Raw genomic sequence first — 26426 nt, 5'->3', positions numbered from 1 at the left:
CCCTGAAAGTTGCCCTATTCACCCAACATCATATCCAATGTGGAGCCAGGTAGGTTAGTAAAAGATAATTAGCTGACTCATTCTAAGCACCATAAATTGATAATAATAATAGTGCTATTAGTAGAGAATAATGGCCAACCAAAAATTTCAGCCTATCCAATCACCAGTTTGTGTCATTCCATTTTTTTCACTTTAAACCACAAACTGTATGATCGTTTGTAGACATAAAATAAAGCCTGTATTGTACTGCATTCCAGCTCAGCATATGGGTAATACTATAATTACAGTACAAAAGTATGCACCATATAAAATTGAGGGAAAATACTGTAAAATGTATTTAAATCCTGGGGAAAAAACATCAAGGAAATATTTATTTTTTTATATTTTCCAGAATGAGTGCAATAATAGATCAGATGACAATAATATAGCAAGCTTGTAACACAAGCTATTGTAATATTAAAAATGACCCTTTTCAATATGCAGCGCTGTAATCTGCTGTAAAATTCAATGCAATATGATAAAATTGAAGTGTTCTGTACACAGTTGGTGAAATGTTTTGCCTGTCACAGTTTTTCCTGCAGTATCCTGCCTGTAAAATAGTTGCCTCCTTGCTGTGGTACTTCTGTTAGACCTTCTGTACTCACCTATGAACATTGACTGCTTTTCTGTGGGATTATATTTCATTTCCTTTTCAACACTTTCTGGCCTACCTCCCAGTTTGCTTGCCTATATCAGACATGCTCACTGCAACCTGCATTGCCTGAGCAACTTCCCAGTTATCTGAGCTCCTGTTTGCCTACTATTATGTGTACTCAGTGTCTGACTTCCCATGTACTGACCCTGGCTTCACCTACCATCTGTGCTTGCCTGCTGCCCCCATCCTGGCCTTGGATTTTTTCCTGATTTTAATTCTGTCTTTTGCTATTTGTACTCGGTATATGTGTGGGTCTCCACATCCTCAACTGGATGTACCTGGGAGCTGTGACCTAGTTCCAACTTGCTGCAAATCCATCCCCACCATCAAGGGACCTGGTGAAGAAGAAAGCTGGAGAACCCCAAGTTGGCAATCTACAAGGGTTCACTACTACTGAAACCTGACACTGGCTTTGAATACAGTGTATTTCTTTAAAAAAAATACCAACTGTTGCAAGGAAAAAACATAGCAAAAGGAAAAGAAGAAGTGAGAAAAAATTGGAGCCGGTAATTGCATAGAACAATGCCATAAAAATCCATAAGAATCCAGATGGATTTTTGTCCTGGAGAATTCTGGTACCTACAGTTGATTGTCTGAAAAACAATATTAGATTGTTTACCTTAAATTACTATTGAAGGAATAGGTCTAAACTTTTTTTTATCTGAAGAAGGGGTTCCACTCTGAAATGTTCAACTCTGAGACCTGTTTCAGGGTAATCTGCCCATCTGTCCTCATGTACTTCTTTGCGATGGTAAAGTAGTTGTGAACCTTGCTAATAACAAAATAATGTTTCTATCAAGCCTTGTTTCAATTAAGCCTGTGTTGGCTGTGATGTTTGTTTTTTAAACAAACTTGCCTTTACAGTACTTTCCTTCTTGAGAAGTGCAGGTGACGTGATCACTCTGCTTTCCATATCAATGCATGGACCCACCAATGAGCAAGTCCAGTATTGGGGCATGTACGTTGGAACAGGAAATTATGTTGTCGCTGAGCTTCTGCATTTCCATGGCAATGTAAAGCAATCAGACCCGGCAGCAAAGAGGAGTGGAGGAATGGCTAGAGGGGCATGCAAGGAGGAATGGGAGGCAGTGTGGCTTTCCACAGACTACAGAAGATACATGTCACAAGCTAGCCTGCAGTTTCCTGCTTGTGTCTTCATACCTCCTTGCTGCAGTGCTTTTCCTACCTTGATTCCTTTCACATGTGTGGTTAGCTGTACACTCCTTTGGGTGTCACCTGCTATTCTGTGGGTTTTTATTTCCTTCCTTTCTATTACTTCCTGGCCCGCATAATAGTTTTCTTGCCTATATAAGACATGCTCATTGTAGGCCACATTGCCTGAGCAACTTCACAGTTCTCTGAGTTCCTATTGGCTTGTTACTTGTGTTCCCTGTGCCTGACTACCCGTGTACCGACCCCGGCTTCATTTACCAACTGTGCTTGTGTGCTGCCCGTCCTGACCTCAGCTTGTCTCCCGGATTTCCTTTTGTCTCCTGCTGATTGTACTCTGTACACACTAATAATCTCTGTATCCTCAGCTGAGGGGCATGACCTGGTTCCATATTGCTGAAAGTCCATCCCCACAATCAGGTGCTCTGGTGAAGAAGCAGGCTGGGGCTTAGACTTCACATCCTGGAGGACCCCGAGCTGGCAATCTACAAGGGCTCACTACTGCAGACGCTTGACAATACATATATGCTTTGCTTTAGCACAGCACGTCTATATCTTCAGTGGGATGACAAAAGACATAAACTGACCATGGCAGCATAGATCGGCTGCCATGCTACCATGGTCCATTTTCTTGTAGAGAGCGCAACACTGGCAGCATCAATCAGGTAAATTACAGCAATCGACATCCAGAAGTGTAATACAGATATGAGAAATCACATTGAACTATGTTAAATATTTTTACATTTACCTTTTCAAACACTTTAAATTTTACTTTCTTCACTAAGCTGTAGGGATAATTCTCTTTGCAACTTCTCTTGCAAAGTAAACAGTTTATTAAACCAACCCCTATGTGTCAATAGCTGAATGTTATTTTGACTATATAATCTATTTACTGAAAGCAATATTGTAATGAAATACTCTGCCTTTAGGCTTATTTATTAAATATGTATAACTATATTAGTGAGCTATTCCTTAGCTTATTTTTTTGTAACTAATGCAGCAATCACACCAGGAATGGTAAGTAGCAGTATGCTGAATTTTTGTTCTTGGGTTTAGATTCTCTTCAAAGAAGGAGGTAGAATACTACTACTACTACTACTACTACTACTACTACTACTACTACTACTACTACTAAAACTATTACTATTAGTAGTACTACTACTGATGAAATAAGAATAATAATATATTTTAACAAGAAAGTAATATTTTTTTCTCACGCCTGCAAAGTCCATTCAATTCTATTCTCTTTGTGTAAAAAAAAATCAAATAATCACATACAGTACATAGTTCATTCTCTGGTGGTATTTTTTGCAGTGTTAACGTGCAATGCAGCACCCTTCTGTTAGGTTATTGGGAACTCTCACATCTTCTGCATGATAATTTGCCAGCATGCCTCTTCTGAGTAACTAGCGCATCAGAAGAGCTGTGAACTTTGTGACCTGCTTTTTATGAGTTGAAGTTCAGCCGCAAAACCTACACTTGGGCGTCTGGTGGTTTGTCTCAGTTCTTCCTCAGTGACAGCATGAGATCGAGCAGCTAACTGCTACCTTGCAATAATTTATGACACTCACACAAAATGTACTGTACACAAGAAAACTTCTGAAAACTTCATCTTAAAGCAGAATGGATACTTGCCCAGCAACAATGATTCTGATCCTTTGCCATCTCGAACTTCAACAACATCATATACGTTCTCCAGATCAAACACTTCAAAATGCAGCTGGATATTTTCTCCCGCAGCCGCGTTCAAATACCATATACCTAGAGTAAGGGAAGAAAAAAAACATCAAAGTTTGAAGGAAAGAGGAGAATGCAAGCAAGAAAAAAAAATTATAAAATTGATAAAATTGCATTGCCATTGTTTATAGTAAAGCAATTACTTAAAAAATTTTAACTTTATTAGGATTGTCTGGTTTTGGTGGAAGAAAAAACTGATACAAAGGCACTCTACTGGCATTTGGCTGATGAGCTGCTTGTAGAGTATTTAGAAGTTTCTTATGAATTGTACATACTGTATACTGAAAAATTAAATTAAAATGCGAACCTTTACAGTAGCCTGTTGACACTCTGAACTTAGCCTCCACCCAGTACTGCAGTCTACTATGCCAACCAATACATTTTATACATTTAATACTTTTTACATAGCTACATGGTTTATAAGGTTGGAAAAAGATTTTTAGTATATTATATCCAACCTATGTGTGTGCGTTCGTGTGTTTGATTGTGTGTCAGCTTGAGTCTTTTAAGAAAACACATATCCCTGTACATTATGATCATTGAGGAAGAAGTCAATAGGTTTTTTTGAATTTGTCAATACTGCTTGCTGATACTATTGAGGAAGAGATTTCCACATTTTTTCTGCTCTACACAATCTCAGATTAAAACTCTTTTTCCTGAATCTCAAACTGTAGACTTGAGTATGGGTCAAAGACCTTAGATTAAACAGCTTGTAAAGCCAGCCATAGATGGAGTGATTTTCTTTCCTGCAACAACAGTCAGTGTTGGTGGGGGAATCCCTCTCCTGGAGCCATTGCATTCTCCAAGCTGCTAGCAATAATCGCATGTAAAATCTGACAGGCTGGTTGTACTCAAGTTGGCCAATTGATCAACTTGGGTACATTCAGACTGCCCATACATGGTTCAATTTGAACCATCTATATCTGGTATTACTGTCACTGTCACCATTGATAAATTTGTAGATAACAATCTTGCCACCTTCCAACTAAGGTGAACAAGTGTAAATTGCTTAGTCATTCCTCATAGCTAAGGTCCTCCAGTTCCCTTATTAAAGCAAAGCTCCACCCAAAAGGGAAAGTTCCGCTTTAAGGACTGCTCCCCTGCTTCCCATTAAGGATTGGCACCTTTGGGGGATGGGGGGGAGCGGGTACCCGAATTTGACAGGCACCCACTCCCACTTCCAGTCCGAACGCCTAGGCGATCAGAAGCAGAAGGTGTCCTCCCTCCTTCCATCCCTGTAGTCTTTTGGGACACATGACAGGTCCCAGAAGACTACAGGACCATTCATGAAGCGCAGCACTACTCGCACATGTGCAGTGGGTACCCGGCTGTGAAGCCGCAAGTTGTCACAGCCGGGTGCCCACACTGAAGATGCCGGCCTCCTGGAATACAGGACGGCCGGTGAAACGGGCTGCAGAGGACACACCGTGGGACGGAGGGACAGGTAAGTGGCTGTTTTTTAAAAGTCAGCAGCTACAGTTTTTGTAGCTGCTGACTTTTTTTTTTTGAGGGTGAATGGAACTCTGCTTTAATATTGTTCCCCATGCACTGAACTGTTTCTAATTCAAGGACACCCTTCCTGTTGATTGGTGACTAAAACTGCACTGCTTACTCAAGATGAGGCTAAACCAGTGTTTTGTAAAGAGGTAAAAAAAATTATTTATCCCTTGAATAAATGCCTTCTTTAATGCACAAAAGTATTCTTCCTGCTTTATTAGCTGCAACCTGGCATTGTAGGTTATTTCTAAGACTGAGGTCACTTAGGATCCACAAGTTTTTTTCCATCGCTGATTCCCCAGCATAACCCTTCCAAATGAATATTTTGTATGCAATTTATTTTAATACCAAAATATATAACTCTGCAACTTTCAATATTTAACCCTATGTGTCCATTCCCCTATTTTATCAAGTCCTTCCTGTAATGTTCTCACATTAAGTAGGGTCGCTGTTGATGAATCATTCACTGCAATAATATTTCAATGAGATAGTTTTTAGCAACTCAATATTGTGAGATGCCTTGTAGTATATATTTTTGCATCTCTGTTTGTTATAGTTTCTTTATGATTTACTTCTTTTTAAATTAGGTAAATATAAAATGCTAATCTAGTATTTACTAATTACAGCATGCTGGTGGCTAGTGTGAGGCAAGAAAGCCACCCAAGCATTAGGCTAATTTTTTCACTTATATGCTGTGAATTGCCTGTGTTGTGAGTTGTACAGCAGATTAACTGCTTTAGCGCCACCCCATAGCAGAAATACCGCTATAGGGTGGCAGCAGTGTGCAAAATCACGTATATATATGTGTGATTTTACATTTCCTGGTAGAGGGCGCTAGCGAGCTGAGCGCGCCCTACCCACGCCGTTATTCACAGCCTCGGCTGTCAATCACTGGTTTCCAGCCACCAGTGATTGCTGAGCATCTCCGACAGGGAGGGGAGAACCGTTTGTAAACAAAACAGTTTTCTCCCCTGTCAGCTCCTCCGCACTGATTGCATGGCTGTGCATAGCAAAGCCATACAAAGCAGTAAGTTTACAGGGAAGCACCAACACAGCCCATATAGTAAAACAGCACTCAGCACACAGTTAACACTTTGATTGCCCCATATGTTAACCCCTTCCTGCCCAGTGCCATTAGTACAGTGTCAGTGCTTTTTATTAACACTGATCACTGTAATGGTGTCACTGGGGATGTCAGTGACACCAAGTCAGTTCCCCTCAGTGTCAGAATGTTCACTGCAGTCCCGCTATAAGTCGCTGATCACCGCCATTACAAGTAAAGATAAAAAATTCCAAAAAAGCCCAGTATATATACCGCCATTTCTAAACGCTATAACTTTCATGTAAACCAATTAATTTACATCAAAATTACATAAATAGTGCAGCGCTCAAAACTAACTTATATACACAAATAACTGTGCTCACATACAATGGTGACACACATATAGTGAAATGACCTCAATTATAAGTGCCACTTAATGATGATCTAAGGTGCCCACATAATCACACAAATATATGTAAAACGCATATAAACAACGTATGAAAACGCATATAAAAAAGTCCTCACTGGAAAATAATTTTAAATAATTTAAAAAGTGCTCCAAGTGTGGTGATGTAACCACACTTAATTAGATTTATCCTCAAAAAATCAAACACAAACAAAATTGTCCATAAATACTAGTGGCAAACACATGCAAAGTGCATAAAAGTGCAAAAAATGCAAAAAAATTTGTGCAAAACAAATGTGTCCTTATTCCACAGCAGTGCAACTCTTCCCCTCCTACGGCTAGATTGCCTCCTCACCTCCTTACATCGACCCCTAAGGGCCACACAGCATTCAGGATCTCTCTGGATCCTTATCCCCTGGAGATCAGCACTTCTCCTGCCGTCCTGGATCACTTTGAGGGTATTTCGATTACCCCCACTCAGAAGCTTCTATAGGATGATTACTCACCATCCAGTGAGCAAGAAAGAAAGAGATCCTCTAAGTGCAGTATTTTAGAGCCAAAAAACACTTTAATGACAGTGTTTAAAAGACATATAGCCACTCACATATTTTCATATTCCTCTTGACTCGACATGTGGGTGTGCTGCATGTAATCAGAAGGACTTCCTGGGTATACCAAGATGGCGGTTGGCGCCGGAAGTGCGTCACCGCGTACCGGAAGTTTGGCGTGCTAGCGTGCCTACGCGTTACGTCACTGTTACTCGTGACTTCCTCTGGGCCTAAGTTAGTTAGTTTTGAGCGCTGCACTATTTATGTAATTTTGATATTTTCACTGTTTGGGTAACAGATTAAGTGTTGGCAGCTTACAGTAGGGCTATTTCCCTTTTGCGCAGGAGGATCTCTGTTTATATTCCAATTAATTTACATGTATTGGGATTTCTGTTTAGCAAAGACATGTAGCAGAATACATTTTGGCATAAATGTATGATGAAATTTGATTTTTTAAATTTTTAATCGACATGTTTATTAGCACAAAGTAAAAAATATTGTGTTTTTCTCAAAATTGTTAGTCCCTTTTTTCATAGCGCAAAAAATAAAAAACGCACAGGTGATCAAATGCCAACAAAATTAAGCTCTATTCGTGGGGAAAAAAAGGATGTAAATTTCATTTGGGTGCAAGGTTGCATCACTGCGCAATTGTGCGCAATTGTCAGTTAAAGTAACTCTGTGCCGTAGCCCAAAAAATGGCCTGGTCAGGAAGGGGGGTTAATCCTCTGGAGGGCAAGTGGTTAAAGACACACCCAAATAAATAATTAATACATAAATAAACAATCACCTACAGCGCTAATCTAAAGGTTTAATAAGCCTAAACACAATTCCTTCTTGTTACTTGTTTCATTGCCTGTTGCTATAAAAGTTAATTAACCAGTTGATACCTAAAGTGCACTGACAAGAAATAAATTAATAGTAATTTGTAATAGGAAATTCCAAGCTCCTCAGTCTAGGTAGTATTTTATCTAGCAGTTTCTGATATTTCATATATTAATATATTGTACAAGGAAACCTTAAACATAACTATTGAAGTGGTATCAAACATTTATGTTTCACTTGTACTAAAGATAAGATTATAATAAAGCGTACCTGTAGGTATAGTGAATATCTGCTAAATTTGCATGATTTAGGAGCTATTCACACTGACTGAATCTGATCGCATCACTGTGTGTGCAAAGTGATCTCTGCATTGAAGGCATACAGAGCATGCTGAGAATGCAGAGAGCACCGTGTCTTGAATGTGATTCTCCTGCATATGCTAGGAAGTGATATATCGTGGCCCGGCCATTCAAATGGCCAGACAGCATGAACTCGGATGGATGACCAGGCAAAGATGGTAGCACCCTGAGCAGAGACAGCACTGGAGGACTCTGCTTGACAGGTAAGTTTTTCATAATGTGCTGTTATACAGTGCATCTTAGCAGATTTTGGCATAACACTGCAGGGGGGCTATTTTTTTACAGTTTGTTGACAGAGTTTACTGCCACTGTATGTAAATGTAAAGTTATAGTTCACACATTCTTGATATACTCTATATGGTCAGACTTTTTTGGATAGTTGACTCTCTTACCTATATAAACTCTTTGGACCTCCCACTCTGAAACAATGAGAGATAACTTGGAGTTCTCCCCCTGCCTTTTGCGGCTATAACATCCTCAACTTTCCAAGATTTTTGAGTGTCTCCATGGGAATTTGTGCCCATTCAGGCAAAGGTGAATTTGTGAGATCAAGTATTAATGTTAGGCAAGGAAACTTGGATTTCAGTTGGCGTTCCAAGTTGTATAATAGAGGCCAGGGCTGTACTTTACCTAGCAGTTTTTGATGTTTTTTATATTTATATATAAACCTTACACATAAATAATAAAATGTTAATTTTTTAACTGTTCTGCTTTACAATTTGGTCACAATGATATCAAATGTATCTACAAAGTTGGAGCACTATGTACAATTTTTTTGGGAGGCTTATTCAACGTCAAGACACTTTCTGTACTGTCAAACCGTTCTATAGAATCCTGCCACTGAAGGCCTGTCAGCTCTGCTGAAAAGATAATTGATGTTAGCAGCTAAGCTATGTTCTTTTATTACTAGCTAAACCTTCAGGAAACATTTGCCAATAGAAAACAGAGTTTTAAAAAACTGTCTATTAATGCTTTTATTAATGGCAGCACCAAGCTGTATTTCTGCAACCTGAAGACAACAAGTTATTTCATCCAGGAAATTCATTAGACTTAAGAGTAAATTAGTTCACACTGATGGAATGCTTAATGGCATTCCTGGGCCAAAATATAAAGCTTTTTGGTAGAATCCGAATGCCATGGATATGATTTAATTAGCTTTCCCAAAGTATCTTTTCTTATGCTGGTCTAGAAAATGTTTTGTAATTATGTGATTTGTGATTCAGTAGGCAGCTGCTGTACCGAAATATATTTTTCAATATTTTTATTACTTAGAGAGTTTGGTAAGGTATTTCAATTTCCTTAACTTCTCTTTCTGCAAGATCCAACCTTGTGATTTAGACTTTAATTATGTAATTATTTAATGTTTCCAATACAGAAAATACAATCTATATACATTTTATGGTATTTACATAAAAGTATTTAAAGCCCAAATGTGTGGGTTTTTTAAATGTTCCTCCATAGGAAGAAACTCAAGCTTCAATTCTCACCTTCAATCCAGAGCTGTCTCCTATAATAATCTTTCTTTCCACAACATGTCCTCTGTCTTCATGCAGACTTCAACAAAATAGTGACTGTCTGCATACAGACACTGACTCCCTGTTGCATAAAATTAATAAGATGGGTAAAAGATGACTTCAGCTCCTGTTCTCCACCTGTAGAGAACTCCTCAGATGCGTTTGTCATTTTGTGGGCTTCATCAATGATTATATAGCATCAAAAGCCATAAAGGAACATAATCCAGACAGTTTGGCTATCTGTGTTCTGAGTTGCATAACAACCATTGTTATTCAGCCTGGAAGACTGAGGACAGACTGCTAGTGTAGGGATTTTTTGGCATATGTCCTGTGTATTCAGGCAGAAAGCATGGAACAAATAGAACCCTGTAGCATCACATGGTCAGACTAAGTTTATATTTAAAGCACAATTTTGTCCTAGAGCCCCACCCCTTGGAATTTATATATTTTTTAAACTCTTTATACATACCTTTTTAGTAGGTATTTGTAGCATGGTCACATGGTGCATGGGATCCACCTCCCCTGGCAGTGGTTGAGTTCTGAGTATTTTTAAGAACAGCACCACATAATGATACGGTGCAATGCTCTTCAACATTCTCCTATGTGCCCAGGGTGGCTTTATAATACACCCTTGGAGGCACATCCTTAGAAACCTTCAAGTAATGTGTTGAATAATGCTTGGCTTCAACCTAGGAAAAGGCCAGCGCCAGACCTCAGAACAGAGAGTCTTCAGGGAAGAGTACCGGAGATTCTATTTTTTATCTTCTAATATTTTAAAAAGGTTTGGGTAGTATTATTTTAATAAAATCTGGAACTAGGCATTTATATTTTAATGATAAATAAAATGTAATATTATTAAAACGTATGCATATATCAAAAAGCACTAAAGGCTGCTAAATGAAAATTAGAATTTCCCTTATTTTGCTGATTATGTTCCATCATTGAAAATTACCTACATCCCCTTTTGCTCTCTCTGCATAAAGCAGAGAAAGCGTACCTTTTTACCGTTACCTTTCTAAAATATCCATAGTAAATCTTTCACATAGTGTGTGGCTGTAAAACTAGCTTTCTCTTCTTTTGATATGTATAATAATTAATTCAACACAGCAGAAGCCTCTCTTGATGTATTTATAAGGCTCTGGTGAGCCCTTATGAAAAGACGGCGTAAAGTATATTATAGAAATAGGGAACATTTCATAAAGATAATTAAGATTTATTTATCTCGTTAACATCCTTGGGGTGCCACATCCAGATATTGCTAACATAATTACTTTATTTTACAATTTCTTCTAAAAGCCTAATTAAAAAAAAAAATGACTAATGTAGTTTTCCTTAAGGTTAATCAGATATGTGTTATATTTGGAGTGTAGATGTAAAGGTTAAATATACCAGATACCATATCACTTACATGAAGCAAGGTTGGGGTAGTTTTGAGGGTACTTTGGAGAACTAAAGGTACCATTGGTTCCCCATAATTCAGCAGGGCTGCCACAATCATCTATGGGAAACAGAAAAGATGTATTATTTATATATTATAGTTCACTTATATTATGCTAATGGTTATACATTACAGTGCTTATGTATAAAACAAACTATAGTTTTTTGTGACACACCTATGTTCTTAAAACTGAACTTCTTGCGGATATAAGATACACAAATTAACAAAACTATGGGGGAGACTTACTAAAACTGGAGTGTTCAAAATCTGATGCAGCTCTGCATAGAAACCAATCAGCTTCCAGGTTTTATTGTCAATGCATAACTGAACAAGCTGAGGTTAGAAGCTGATTGGCTACCATGCACAACTGCACCAGATTCTGAGTGCTCCAGTTTTAGTAAGTCTCCCTCTATGTATTCGCAAATAAATAAAGAAATGTATTATTTAAAATAATAAAAAGGAACAAAATATTATAGCTCTCTGTTCATTAATAAACCTTTAAATAGTTAATTAATAAAGTCCTCTTTTTAAATGCAGCTAGTGTAAGTACCTCAATCTGGCTTAGTATTAGTCTCTTCTACAATGTAATTAACTATTCAGCAGCACTGAAGAAAGAGGCAGAACTGAGAGTCCATCAACTGAATGTAAATGCGTTGAGAAGGAATATACCATTTTGAAAGAAAAGAGATGATTGTAGCCGTATTAGTGCACTTGCGACAGAAACAATTGAGTACTGTCCGTGATACTTTTTTTATTTGCACTAACATACAATTTTGAGGACAAGCTTTCAGGGTATGTCCCCTTCTGAAGTTCATCTTTAATTCAAAATGTCCTACAATTCCATTTCCCATGGAATCAGGAACAATGGTTGTAAACATCATCTGTAGTGCTACTAACAGGCAAAATGTGGGTCTACGACAACTGTGAAAATATAGTGCTTTGTCAAAGCCATTATAAATGAATAGTTGAGAGTCTCTAAGTCCCTGAGCCAAGTAGTAGTAACAATAGAAACTAACTAAAAAAGATTGTTCACAGGCTAAATCACTATCACAATATGATTTTTATTTTATACCATACTACCTACAATAAAAGCAATCAATAACATCCTCCATATCTTCTGGAATTGTACAAATTTGACTAATTACTTGAAAAAAATATGTAGTATTCTTGGTGACATTACTGGAGTGTTCTGACCCAGCACTAGCAATTCTACATCTTGGCATAGATAAATACCCACCATTATACCAAATTGTAGTCATTCACATACTAATAACAACTAAACTGAAAACTGCTAGACACTGGAGAAATTAGCTTGCTCCTAACCCCTTGGAAGTCCTAGTACACGTTAACCTCAATTATCAATATGCAAGGCAAGGACAGCTTCTTGCTCGACTTTTGATAAAAACTGGAAATGTTGAAATAAGTTGTATAAGCGATAAATCTGCAAAAGTAGTATGTTAATCCCTCAGTTCCTGTTATTGGCATGTTAGAGTTCTCCTTCTCAAACTCTTTGTAATTATGGGTGGACACTACAAAATGAGCACTTGTATTTGTATTTGCACTAGTACTTGTATTTATGTTTTTATATGAATAACCTGTATGGCATATGCAGACCTTTATCTTCAATGTATCTATCAATAATTGTATACTTGAAAGATTGATAGAAAGTAATAGAAAAAAATGTATATATATATATATATATATATAAAATCAATAACAGACAAATAACACTATCAACACTCCCATAAAATCAATTAAACCATACCTCCATATATAATAACTGAACAGAGTAAACAACAGGATATTGGTGTACTAGATTTAATGTTAAAAATCTGGGGGAGGCAAGAAAGTCTTTCATGTTACTAAATGGAGCAAATCTTAACAGCCTACAATTTCGGACCAATGTAACTATATATATATATATATATATATATATATATATATTCAATGCCTCTGGAAGCTGAAATTCACTGAAGTAGACACCTCTACTCCAGTAATCTTCACATGCTTCCAGGTCCCACACTGAGTGGCTGTCCTGCTGTATTGTACTGCTCTGACACCGTTCAGAGAATACTTTGTATTTTCTGAATGAATGCAAAGCATTCTCTGATTGGACTAGGTTAGGAGTGTGACATCAACACCCCACCTCTCTACCTCATCCAATCAGAAAATGCAAAACATTCTCTGAATGGGGCCCATGCTTAGCAGCTGACCTCCTGTGTTCATAATGCAGAAGAGCAGCCGCTTGGCACCGGGCTCCGTGGAGGTCTTCGGAGTAGTGGTGTCTACTTCAGTGATTACTAGCTTTCAGGGGCATCGACCAGGTATAGTACTGTGTATATATATATATATACAATTGCAGTTATTTACTCAATAAGAAAAAGAATGGTCGTGTGCACACTGCATTGGTTATAATGTCAGACTCCTAAAGTGCAATGTACAGTAGCACATAGTCTAGCTCAGCTGCATTGCAATGACAGGGAAACATGCTGAAAAGAGGTGAGAGTAAACTAAGCAGAGAGGTGACCCAATCAGTGAGCTTCTCAACCATCGTCCAATTAGAAGGCCATGTGTATTGGCTAGTGTTCCTGACCAAACTATGCTGCAGTGGAGGTGAGGGGGACTATCTATGCTGTATGGTGTGGTTGACTTGCTCACAAGACTAGCTGAATAGAGTTATAATGCTGTTGGTAGGTAAAACAATTCCCACAGGCGTTATTCATCTGTGTATGTAGCTGCATGGCTGGAATTCAGTTTTAACGTAGTGAGTCAGATCTTAACTGCAGTTTGCTATTTTTACAAAATTGCTATAAAGTAAGAATTAGTGTTACTAAATTTGAAATGTTAGCTCTAATAATTGGTGAATATGACTAATATAGTCTGGGGAATTTACAAGATTCAAGAACACTGGAACTTTTTTTAAATCAGTCAGTGATAAAAGTTTGTAACTCTCTTGTAAAAGTTGTCAGTCACAAAAAAACAGTTGACAGGGAATCCCTAAGTTATCAACATTCAGCTATCATCTATCTAAGGTCACATCAACACTTAGTGATTTTGTTTTATTGAATTTAGTGGTAGGAGTCATTTGGGAAATTGTGGTAAGAGTTAGTGCAACCCAAATGGCCGTAAAAATTATGGCAGTAAAATATAAATGTTCAAAAACGGTTTCAAGTGACTAAGCATCAAAAAATAGCTTTAAGTAGATCTAAACCCTATTACTAAAATGATGGAAGCATAATTAAAAATAAAAAAACAGCTGTGACTGCAATATTTTAACCTTCAATCCAGCGCTGACCCTGAACTATTGCTTTTTCACCACAAGATATTATTCTTCCAGGTTTAATTATGGCAAGAGTCACCTACCCCCTTCCTCTGAATCTAGGCTTTCATGGACCCGCCTTCTGGGGCAAAGTCATCATGCAGCTAGGGTTCAGAGTATTGTTGTCCTGGACAGTGCTCACATGTCAGTGCTGTCTAAAACAACAGTAAGTATCGCCCTATGCCACTGTCAGAAAAGAGAAAGGTCCTGTGATGTCATCAAAACAGTCCTTGGAAAAATGTGTGTGTGTGTATATATATATATATATATATATATAATTTGGCACATACCAAAATAGCCAGATGACCGGTTTGGGTCTCCCCTTAGACATGGACAATTGTACACCCAGGAAGAACTTACAGTCTTTCATACAGAAATGGATTCCCATTCTGCAATAGTATACATAAGAAAAGTAACAGCTGGTGAGAACAGCTGGAAAGAATGAAAACTGCGTCATGCAGGGAGCAGAGTACCTATTAAAACAAATGTCTCATTTTATCGACCAAATTATCTAGACAATATATAATACATTATGTTCTTCATTATTTCACATAGGATATTGTGTAGATTAAGTCATGACCTGACTAGATTGTGGACTGATTCACATTTACAGGCAAATATTCTGCCCACAATAGTACAATATGTAACAGCTAATATTACCGATTAGTTCTTTAAGTGCATTTCTTTAATCTGTCTTCTAGAACAATCAGCACGGATAATATTCCTCACTATAATTACGCTGGTCATTGTTGATGTTTAAGCTTTCTGCGAACATTCCTTCTTTTAGTGATTCAACTAATTTGATTATCTTTTAAGTGATTTCCAATTCTCCTCTATAATTGGATTTGTGTGAAAAATAATGGAAATATATTTGTTTGTTTGTCGTACAGCTTAATACTTTTTGAATGGGATTTTGGTATTTCAGCTAATATGCAGTTTACAATTATTTAAAATATTTCCTTTCTAAAGCATATAAACCCTTTCCATCCTGGCTGATCAGAAGAGGTAAATTTGCCTTGAAAATGACACTGATGTGGAATATATGTGCCATATTACAGTCCAAGATATTCCAGTCTTTGTTTGAGACATGCATTGATCCTCACACCATCCTGGTCAATAAATGGATATGGTCCAGAGACATTGAAATGTTTTTTCACATTTTTGCATGGAAGAACTGCAAATATAGAGATTTTCCAATAAGCCAGAATTCTGAATCTCATTTAACACCCTGTGACCCAGTTTTTCTTGAACAAACATCTGTTACTAGATCATATTACCATTCTGTGAGGGCATAGCACACTCTTACATTACTATAGGGTACACATATTCATACCAGAAAAAGTTAAAGAGGCACTGTTTTTGGCTATTCATGGCATAGTAAGAGCCCATTCCCTCCTCACCTATGTATACTCACCCATTTGCCCTCTCGTACAACCTTCCTGCTGGAGAAGCCTATCTCTTCTGTCAGAATACACTGATCTGCCCTGCAGCTGATTGGCTGCAGTGCTCTTCAAACAAAAATGATCTAAAAAGCCTGTTTGGGAGAAGACCATCATCAGGAATGAGAATGGCCAGAGATGGACCAAAATTTGGTTGGTCCCTGTTGAACCAGCCAAAGTTCAATTCATCTATGGCCAGCATAAACTCCAGTGTTCGAGCCCACCTTGGCTAAGCTCAATAGCTGGAGCACACCCTGGCTAAGCTGCAGTGCTGGAACCCACAATGGTTGAGCGCCAGTGCTGGAACCCACCCTGGATAAGCTCCAGTGTTGGAGATTACACAGGTGGATGATGTCACTGCCTCTCCAACATGACAGTGTTCAAGTCTGGCAATTGGCTGCTCAAGCATGTGCATTGCCACATGGAGGACATACTCTTCTATACCCAGAAGCTTCAGTCCATTAGAGAAACAAAGCAAAGTTTCAGAAGGAGTGGGTGCATATAGGTTTTTTTGTGAGCACATAAAAATGAGTAAAACCTGTGGGACAGGGAGTCTTACCAGGAAGCACTCATTTTGCCAAGAATAGTCATGATAATAGTGTCTATTTAAAGCCCATTTCAAGGAAGAAAGTTTGACAAGTTCTAAACCTTCTTCACTCGTTGTTAGGAAGTATGTTTTTATTGCTTCCAGTATCCCTATTGGAGAGATTTCCTCATTTCCTGTTCTGTTTGACACCTGGTAAATAAGCAGGAAGTATAGAGACTTTCTGTCAGAAAAGTTGTGTAAAGCCCCTGCTCAAAGGAAAACCCATTTTCAAAAGAATGTGCCTATTCAAAGGAATACCCATGCTCAAAAGAATGCTCCTGTTCAGAGGAATGTCCATGCTCAAAGGAATGCGCAGAAATACAAAACAGTCCATAGAACTGTGCACATGTGCATAAGCATTAGTGTTCTGCACTTGCTCATTTGCGTGATAACACGTTTGATGGACTTTGGCACCAGGTGGCTTATTTAAAGCCATACAGGATTAAGGTTCTCTGCTGAGTTCCAGTATGTCTTCTGCTCTCTTGATGCTGACCTTGGCCTGGCTCTAACTCTGCTCCAGGTTTCTGACTCTGTACTCCTGCTGCCCAATTGTTGTCAACCTTTGCCTGTCTGATTATGCAGATCCAGTATGCACCTGCTGCAAGCTGGACTGCTTCAGTTTTGCATCTGCTACCAAGATATTCTGAACTAGATCTCCTACAGGCACTCATGTCACTCTGTTCCCTTTTATACCCTGTCATCATCCCCTGGAGAAACAGGACAAGAGATGTAAGGGAAGCTCTCTCATCAACTCAGACTCAACCAGGTATGTAACACTTTCCTTCATTTCCTTTTAGTAGGGAAGCAAACAAATATCTTTCAAATAGGGATACAGATAGCCATAAACAAAATTGGCAGAGATTCCATCCACACTTTACACAAAACTAACAAAAAGTTGCCTGGAGTTGGTCTTAAAACGTCTGCACAGTGGGTTTTATCTTTTTGCTTGTGCAGCTCCAGCAGTAGATATAAGCCTACACTTGTCAATGGTGACCATGGGGAAATCCCCTGCCTCAAACCAGCTGGAAAGGAAACTACATAGAGCTTGGCTGTATGAAGGTAAAGGATTGTTTCACAGATGAATAGTTAAATATGGGTGCTGCTGCCAGCTTGCCCACATAATGGTGACTTCGGAATTGCCATCAGTGGATTTATTGGCAATGCAAAGGTCCTTAGCAAAGAGCTCAAACTCTCTCTTCCTCCAATGCCTCCCTCTTGTAACTGAGTGAATGCATGTTGCCCCTGTATTTTATCATCTATGTTTTGCCACCATGTGCCTGCTTGTCTTAGTTTATTGTCACAATTGCAGATTTTTTATTAATGTATTTCCAAAATTGCCCATTAGCTGTTCATGTATTGTTACTCTTGTATCGTCACAACACCCAGTTTTTTGCCCCATATGTTCCTTGCATGACCAAACTCAATTATTATGAAGCAACTTTTGAAACGATCTTATATATCTAATTTTCTGCTTCTGTTCTTTCAAACCAGCTATTTATTCAAATTACGTATATTTTCACATCTGCTCGAGGGCCCAACACTTCCCCTACCTCTCCCCAGTTAATAGTAGAACAGTGGGGGATTTTTTTGTTTTTGAGAAGTTTCACTGCTAAGCTTCAACTGCCACAACAACTTTATATAACCTCTCCTCCACAAATCACTATCTGCCTACTTTAGACCTGACATATTTTATTATCCTTTTGTGCAAATTAAAAAGCAGTCTCCTACAAGGTTGTGAGACCTTTTCTAGCAGACAAACATTTCCTAATATTCAGTCTCTTGGCACAAAGGGATATAAAATTGAGCAGATTAGCAGAGAAGAGACAGATATCATTCCCAACAATGAATGACACATAATAACTAGTGATTACACATACTGGAGAAGTAGGTGTTTGTTAAAAAAAAAAATGACAGGAAAAAATTGAAAAAGCGTAATCTCATAAAAATGACTGATGTTCAAATTGTAATCTTCACAGAATACATAAGATTTAATCAATATCATGTTTAGTACTTTCTGTCAAACATGCAGGCAGAGATATATAATTCTTTTGTTAACACACATGTTTCCTACTTTATTGTGGCACATATATCATGTGCTGGGCAATCAGCACAGTTATTTCTTTGTCGTTCATTATCTTACACTGTAATTCTGGAGATGATGAGGGAGGGAAGCCAATTAATATTAGTCTTCCTTTATAACGAGCTATATACAATATATATGGGCAGCTGCAGTGAATATTATTCTAAAATATTATTAATGTTGACCTTAGGGCCTAACTGTAGGTTTACCAAAGTCCCCTCCCACACACACATACACACATTTTCCCTCACTTCTGCAGTTGTTAAAAAAAATGGATGTATACCTTTTTTTTCAAGTTTCTTGAACTGGGTCCCGGAAGTGGAGCATAATCCAAGAGTGGGAGGGGTGAGTCTGCAGGGAAAATGCTGGAGCTGATTTTTTATTTTAAGGGGCTAGTGAGTTTTATGTTTAAATTCCAACTGAACTTTCAGTTTAAATCAATTAAATACATTCCAAGTACATTAAAAAAGGTGTTTATTGTTGTACAGATTACTTTCTTTTTAAAGCAGCCACAACCTTACATTACAAAACCAGGTCTGTTTCATGTCTACTCCGCCACAAAAAAACTGCTCCTAAGTTTAAATGTTAATCTGAACCCTATTGTAGTTGATGGGAGCCAATCAGTTCTGGCCATTTTCAAGGCTAATAGGCAATGGATTGTAAAACAAGGAACACGGGGAGCCCCTTTCTTTACCCAATGTAAACCCCAACCAGCAAGGATGATCAAAAAGTAGGGTGCACAATGGAAAGACATTAAAAAGGTTCTTGGAAAAACACTGGAGGGTACCCACAGAATGCCTTAAACTGAGAAGAATTGTAGGTGAATACCCACAAATGGTAGCTGAAAGAGCATCAAATCTTGGTGATCTCTTGATTCATTCTCAATATAGTCCAACAGAAAAATCAACTTGGCTAACCTCATCTTCACGTTCAAGAGGAATGTTTAGGTGTAGTAAATATGTAGATCATACAGATACTTTTTCAGATTCAGATAACCGTATAGAATATAAAATTCATAGCCTTAGTAAGTGTTCTACAACAAGCGTGCTATATACAGTATGTTGACATGTCCACGTAATAAGATTTATGTGGAGAAGACAAAAAAGCAATTAAAAACGTACAAGGGAACACCTCAGAGATATAAAGTCAAAGGAACCAGATAGCAATTTAGCCCAAAATTTCATGACAGTAAACTGGATGGAATAAAAGTAAAAAGATTTTATGCCCTTAACTTACCAAAAAGAAGGGGAGACTTTGACAGAGAATTGTTGAAACGTGAAAAACTATGGATTTACAGTATAAGTTGGATACACTGAACCCTAAGGGTTTAAACATTAAATTAGATCTCCAAGTCTTTTTGGAAAGCTAAGTAACCTAGTCTTAGAATACAATGCCATGGAGGACCCAGTAACAATAATAAGTAGAAATTTGGAGAAAAGTCCTAAATGTAGGACCTACGGTCTAAACTTGACTGTATTAGAAGATGGCATCCCCATCTATATGGATATATAATAAATAGGTCTGTTTGAGAAACCACAATTAGCATAAAGAGGGTGGGTCTACCACTCTAAAGGAATGTGAACCAAGGCAGCCTATTGGTCTTGTCGAAGCTGATTGAGATACGCCTATCGGCGAAACATGTAGACATCACATGTCAGTGATGTCACGGATGGCCACGATCCAATTGGGGTAGCCCGTACACACGATGAGAGAAGCAAACATGCATGATATGTCAGGCGGATGATGAGGAGACCAACAAGATTTGACAGCAATCACCACAGCATGGCAACTCTTATAGATGATGGAATATCCGAGGCAGAGAGGGTGAGCAAAACTATATCTATGGTTGCACAGCCTGTCGGTGAGGAATTACGTTCAATCAACATATGCAGCTGCTCACCTTGACTTTATTAGTTCATGAAGCTAGAAGTCTGTGCTGAACTGCTTATGCTCACCACTATCTTATGCATTTATTAAATCTCTGCCATTACTGTTTTGCTGAGAACTTGTGTCAATAGCTGCTTCCCCTGTCTCGCACTGTACATCTGCATACTTTATCCAGTGACTTTTGGTGTGGGACTAGTTATATCACAATATCCAACTGATGAATCAATTTATAACAGCAAAGGATCCAAGTACTTGGACTTTATACAGCACAACATCTACAGTATTCAGTGATAGCTGGATCTATACAGCCAATTTGGATAGTTTTTTTGCAATCATGTTATAGTTCTTCCATTATTTTTCAACATTTTAGAGAGGATAGCCCATGGGGTGGTGAGTAGTAGCCTGACAGATGTCTGGAGTTTTAGTCGCTGCCTGACTAACAGGGGCGGACTGACCATTTGGGAACTCGGCACTGCCCGAGGGCCTGGGGTCAGTAGGGGGCCCCATGAGATGCCCCTGGTACCTTTCATGGGCTTATTTGGGTGTGGTTTGAGTGTGGGCAAGGACATAGGGGCCCCATGATCCCCTATTGCCCGGGGGCCCCATGAGTTGTCAGTCCACCCCTGCTGACTAATTATACTTCTAAACATAAGGCCATACAGTGACATCATGGTTCATTCTATTTGATTTTAAGGGGAACAGACAACATTGTCTGGGGTGAGGTGATGGATATTGATGTATTATTCAGTTGTTTTTTCGAGATATGATTGGCATTTTTTATGTATATATACTTAATACTATAATAATAATAATAAGCATAGTTTTTTTCTAAATATTTATGCATGGTTTACCGCATTGGTCCTTCTTGTAACCACTTTTTGGTGGACACTTTGTTCACATAATCTTTTATTTATCTGTGGTAAAAAGGCCCTTGCCCTCATGGGGACAAGGGAAGAAGGTGCTTTACCAGGATTGCCCCTGACAAGGTACCCTCCCAATGTTGAGGGCTTATGGCCTGGTATGGTTCGGGGAAGGTGGGCTCATGCTTGCTGGCCCCCTTTTCCTAGACAGCCAAGCTTCTTTTTTTTATAATGGAACCTGCTGTTATATCATATCAGACCAATAAGCTAAATGACAAAAAACAGCACCCATTCCCTTCCAAAATCAATATCAAATTCTTATCCTTGAAAAGGGTCTGGTATGGATTTTAAAACAAAACAAAAAACAACATGAGGCCTTATCAAAATCCATACCAAATCTTATGGGGTGCCCCATGTAAAAAAAAAAAAATTACATAGGATTTCTCCTGAGCCACATGCTCTCAATCTAGGGAGTGTACCTTGCCAGCAGAGGCACCCATGGCAAAGCACCCAATCCCCATTTACAGAGGCCTTGCCCCCTCCCCCCCCCCCCCCCGGCTTGTGGATCTTTTGGAGTAATGGCCAAACAATGTGAATTTAGAAAAAAAATAATAAAATAAAAATATGATGTACTGACGATCCTGAAGATCTGTAAAAATAAAAAGTAAAAAAAAAAAATGGTGCATAAGACAATACAATCCTGATGGACTGCATGTCTCAATTGACAGCTTACAGGTGAAATTAAACAGAGAAGCTGGGATGTCTCTGACCTCATCGACCAAATATTTGTCATTACTAAATTTGGTCAATGCTGTCTTCTGGGATGCCACTGGTTTCTTTCAAGTTAGTAGCTGGTGGGATAGTGGTTGCTAAGATGTTGGAAACTGACTACACAGCAAGAATTAATAATTTATTGGTAGCAGAAAAAAAAATTCAGAAAGCCGAATATGCTTTGATTGAACCCTGCACTTGGCCAAACCCAAACCCTATCCCAAGTGAAGAGGATCATATGAGGTTGTTTAAAGTATTACTAAACCTGTATTTTACATGAAAGAATTGATTTTTTTTTTCTTCAAAAATAGTATTTTTGTTTTTCATATGATTGTTAAAACATGACAGCCTCACTTTTTAAAAATAATTTAGTTTTTGGTTTCATAAATAAATGGATATAAATAAATAAATGTTTACACATAAAACTACAAATGCAATGCTGACAGCTCACCTCATGTAACCTTGTCATTTCATTTGAATGCAAATGGTGTGATTTGAACTGATTTGCTTAAATGGTGGGAGGTATGGATTTTTTTTTCCACAAGAAATCAATAGAACTGGCAGGAGGTTTGTAATTGTGAGTATAAACATCTACTAATAAAGATTTTTTTTGTTATAATTTTCTGACTCTTAAGACTTTTTATTGAATTTTTCTGCATTTAGTAATGGATTTGTGTTTTAAATATGAACCTTTATTGATGCTTAAGGTGACACTGACAGTTTTTCATTTATGACAAAATGCCAGTGTCTGTGAACAGTCTCTCCTTGATCTACTAATACTGTATTTACCATGTTAGTGATCATGTGCCACTACCTGCTTTATTTCAACTGGCAGGCCATTGCATCTGGGTATGGTAGGACATGTGACCACCTTCTTCGACATGACAGCTCTTTTGTCTAGTGTCAAAATAGTAGGAACGAGCACTGTCAAATATCTCATACAGCTCTCTATAGACACCAGCCGATACCTTTTTTTTTTCAGAAACAGGCACAAAGAGTTGGAATACTGCAGATACTGCAGCCAAGTTCACTTTCCTTAGTGTAGCTTATCCTTACTCAACTAGGAACTTTATCACTACTGCCTACTATTCTCCTATTAAGCAGTGTGACATACTCCCCTGGGGGAATAAGGTTAAAATTGCCATGTTTCCCTGGGATGGCTAACTAGAATAGTAAACAAGAAAGTGCAGCGCTAAAATAAATATATCGTCCAAAAGACTCTGCGTATACAATCACTAAAATCACCAAATAAAATAATTCAATCTAAAATCAGAGATTGGTAAAATCAAAAAGTTCCAATGTAAACAATATATAAAGTGACTCTTGTGCTTAATGACTCTGGATCCGGTATCAGTGCAGTAGTGGTAAAGGTAATGCGCACTCACCGGACGCGCATAATTATTGTGCCTTATGTCTTATACATCCTCTCTAAAATTCATAAAAATCCAACCCCATAACAGCTAACCTGATGACCCACCATCTCTGAGAGGGAAGTCCATCTACATAATACCTGTCTGATGACATCTGGATTATAACATAAGGCACAATAATTATGCGCGTCCGGTGAGTGCGCATTACCTTTACCACTACTGCACTGATACCGGATCCAGAGTCATTAAATACGAGAGTCATTTTACATATTGTTTACATTGGAACTTTTTGATTTTACCAATCTGTGATTTTAGATTGAATTATTTTATTTGGTGATATTAGTGATTGTATACGCAGAGTCTTTTGGACGATTTATTTAATCCAGCGCTGCACTTTCTTGTCTACTATCTATGTTTTAGGGTGCTATTGGTTACCTTTTTGTGCACAGCAGCTTTTTTGGTTTATTTTATTTAAGGCGCTTGCACCTCCTTTATTTATATTATAATTAAACTAGAATGCCCCACTGCCAGGAATCAAGCAGTGAAATGGCAAAATGGAATAACTCCTCATCCCAGAACCAAAAATGTGAAAGAAAAAGCCAGGAATAGGCCTAAGGTAAACCTCATCTATGTTTTTTTTAAGAGTATAACAGGGTACAGACACAGAGAGAGGCCTCGGCCTTAGCCCCCTAATAAAGGCTATGCAGTCTCAAAGAAAAATCAAAGCTACTACCAGGAAACAAAAAACTGCTGAGTAAATGGTCCAGTCTCATCCCAAAGGATAGAAACATAGAAAAGTGACAGCAGAAAAAGTCCAAGTAGTTCATGAAATCTGTCTCTTTCTAAGATTCTATTTATACATGTTTTTGTGTTTTTTTTTAACTTTTTTGTCTAAGTATAGTTGTATGTTTGAAGCCATTTACAGTGGCTAAATAGTTAACACTTCCTCCTGGCATTACTAGGGTCGTTGGATCGAACCCTAACCACAGCACTACCTGCCTGGAATTTGCATGTTCTCCCTGTGCCTGCATTGGTTTCCTCCGGGTAATCTAGTTTCCTCCTACACTCCAAAGATATGCTGGTAGGTTAATTGGTTCCTGTCTAAATTGGCACTACTTTGTAGGAATGTGAGTTAGGGACCTTAGATTGTGTGTTCCTTGAGGGTTAGGGACTGATGTGAATATACTATATATATCTATATATATACATATATATGTAAAGAGCTGCGTAAATTGACAGCACTATATAAGTACTAATAATAATAATAGTCTGACTTACTACCTCTGGTACAAACAAACAGCAACAGCCCCAACCAATAACTGTCCTTTGCAGCAAGGAGCACTTGGAAGGGAGACACATGTCAAAAAATGACAAACAAAAATTCTCAGATCAACTTACAAGCTAGCCTGCAAGAAACCAAATTGTCTTGTCTTACAGTCCAAGCAAAAAACGTGGGTTTAGTTTGCACCCCTTTGCAAATACATGTGTAAGCTGCAGAGCCACTTCATGGCATCCCAGTATTATCTGCAGTCCTAACTCTATACATTTTGAGGATCTCCAAAGTAGAAGCACATATATAATAATAAATAGGTTGAGAGCAGGAATGATTGTAGGGAGCCCACCCCTCCTTAACCACTTGCCTACAGGGCACCTATACCCCCTTCCTGCCCAGGCCAATTTCCAGCTTTCAGCACTGTTGCACTTTGAGTGACAATTGCGCGGTCATGCAACACTGTACCCATATGAAATTGTTATCATTTTTTTGTGACAGATAGACCTTTATTTTGGTGGTATTTAATCACATCGGGGTTTTTTATTTTTTCTTAAACAAACCAAAACCACTGAAAATTTTGAAAAAAAAAAGTTTTTTCTTAGTTTTTGTTATAAAACTTTGTAAATAAGTGATTTTTCTCCTTCACTGATGTGCGCTAATGAGGCTGCAGTGATGGGCACTGATAGGCTGCACTGATGGACACTGATAGGTGGCACTGATGGGCACTGGTGAGGAGGCACTGGTAGGTGGCACTGATGGGCATTGAAAGGCAGCACTGATACATGGCACTGATATATGGCACTGATAGGCAGCACTGACTGGCACTGATAGGCGGCCCTGACTGGCACTGATAGGTGGCACTGACTGGCACTGTTAGGTGGCACTGATTGGCAGCACTCATAGGTGGCACTGATTGGCATTGATAGGTGGCACTGACTGGCACTGATAGGTGGCACTGACTGGCAGCACTCATAGGTGGCACTGATTGGCATTGATAGGTGGCACTGACTGGCACTGATGGATGGCACTGAAAGGCAGCACAGATGGGCACTGATATGTGGCATTGATGTGGCACTGATAGGCACTGGCACGTGGCACTGATCGGCACTGACAGCTGGCACTGATGGACTTTGACAGGTGGGACTGCTGGGGCTACACTGATCATCATGGCACACTGATCATCAGTGCCCTGATGATCAGTGTACATGTCCCCTCCGCGGAAAGCCAATTACAGTGTGACAGCTCGAGAGGAGAGAAATGCCGATAACCGGCATTTCCGTGTTTACATGTGATCAGCTGTGATTGGACACAGCTGATCACATGACCGAGCCGACATCTTTGGCTCTTTCTGTGATCGGTGATCCGCTGTGTCCGAGGGACACAGCGCACTGCTGATCGCCACGCTGCGCTCTCCCTGAGCCACGCATGCACGGTGAGAATGGTAGGACGTCATATGACGTCCTCTCAGAATGAGAGAACCACCTTGCGCCCGTCATTGGACTATATGGCGGGCGGGAGGTGGTTAAAGGCAAAGGGGCGCACTGGACGCCCAGCATATAGCACGATAGCAGCAAAGGTGTCCAGTGTGCCCCCCTTCCCCACCAAATTACCAAT

The 26426-nt window shown here is 38.8% G+C and overlaps 1 protein-coding gene across 1 annotated transcript in view; it reads right to left on the bottom strand.

Moving 5' to 3' along the window:
• Nucleotides 1–26426, bottom strand: part of TMPRSS15 (transmembrane serine protease 15) — a 450422-nt gene that overhangs the window by 223748 nt on the left and 200248 nt on the right. The window contains exons 15-16 of the mRNA XM_089657394.1: nucleotides 11198–11287; nucleotides 3500–3625 (exon numbers count right to left, since the gene is read on the bottom strand). Coding sequence (XP_089513520.1) covers nucleotides 3500–3625; nucleotides 11198–11287 — 216 coding nt within the window. The remainder of the gene's footprint in view (nucleotides 1–3499; nucleotides 3626–11197; nucleotides 11288–26426) is intronic.

Source organism: Staurois parvus, unplaced genomic scaffold, assembly GCF_062004578.1.
Source record: "Staurois parvus isolate SC_StPar_1 unplaced genomic scaffold, SC_StPar_1.0 ptg000988l, whole genome shotgun sequence".
Lineage (NCBI taxonomy): Eukaryota > Metazoa > Chordata > Amphibia > Anura > Ranidae > Staurois > Staurois parvus.
The sequence above is the reverse complement of the archived record's forward strand: the minus strand, read 5'-3'. Positions and strand labels throughout refer to the sequence as shown.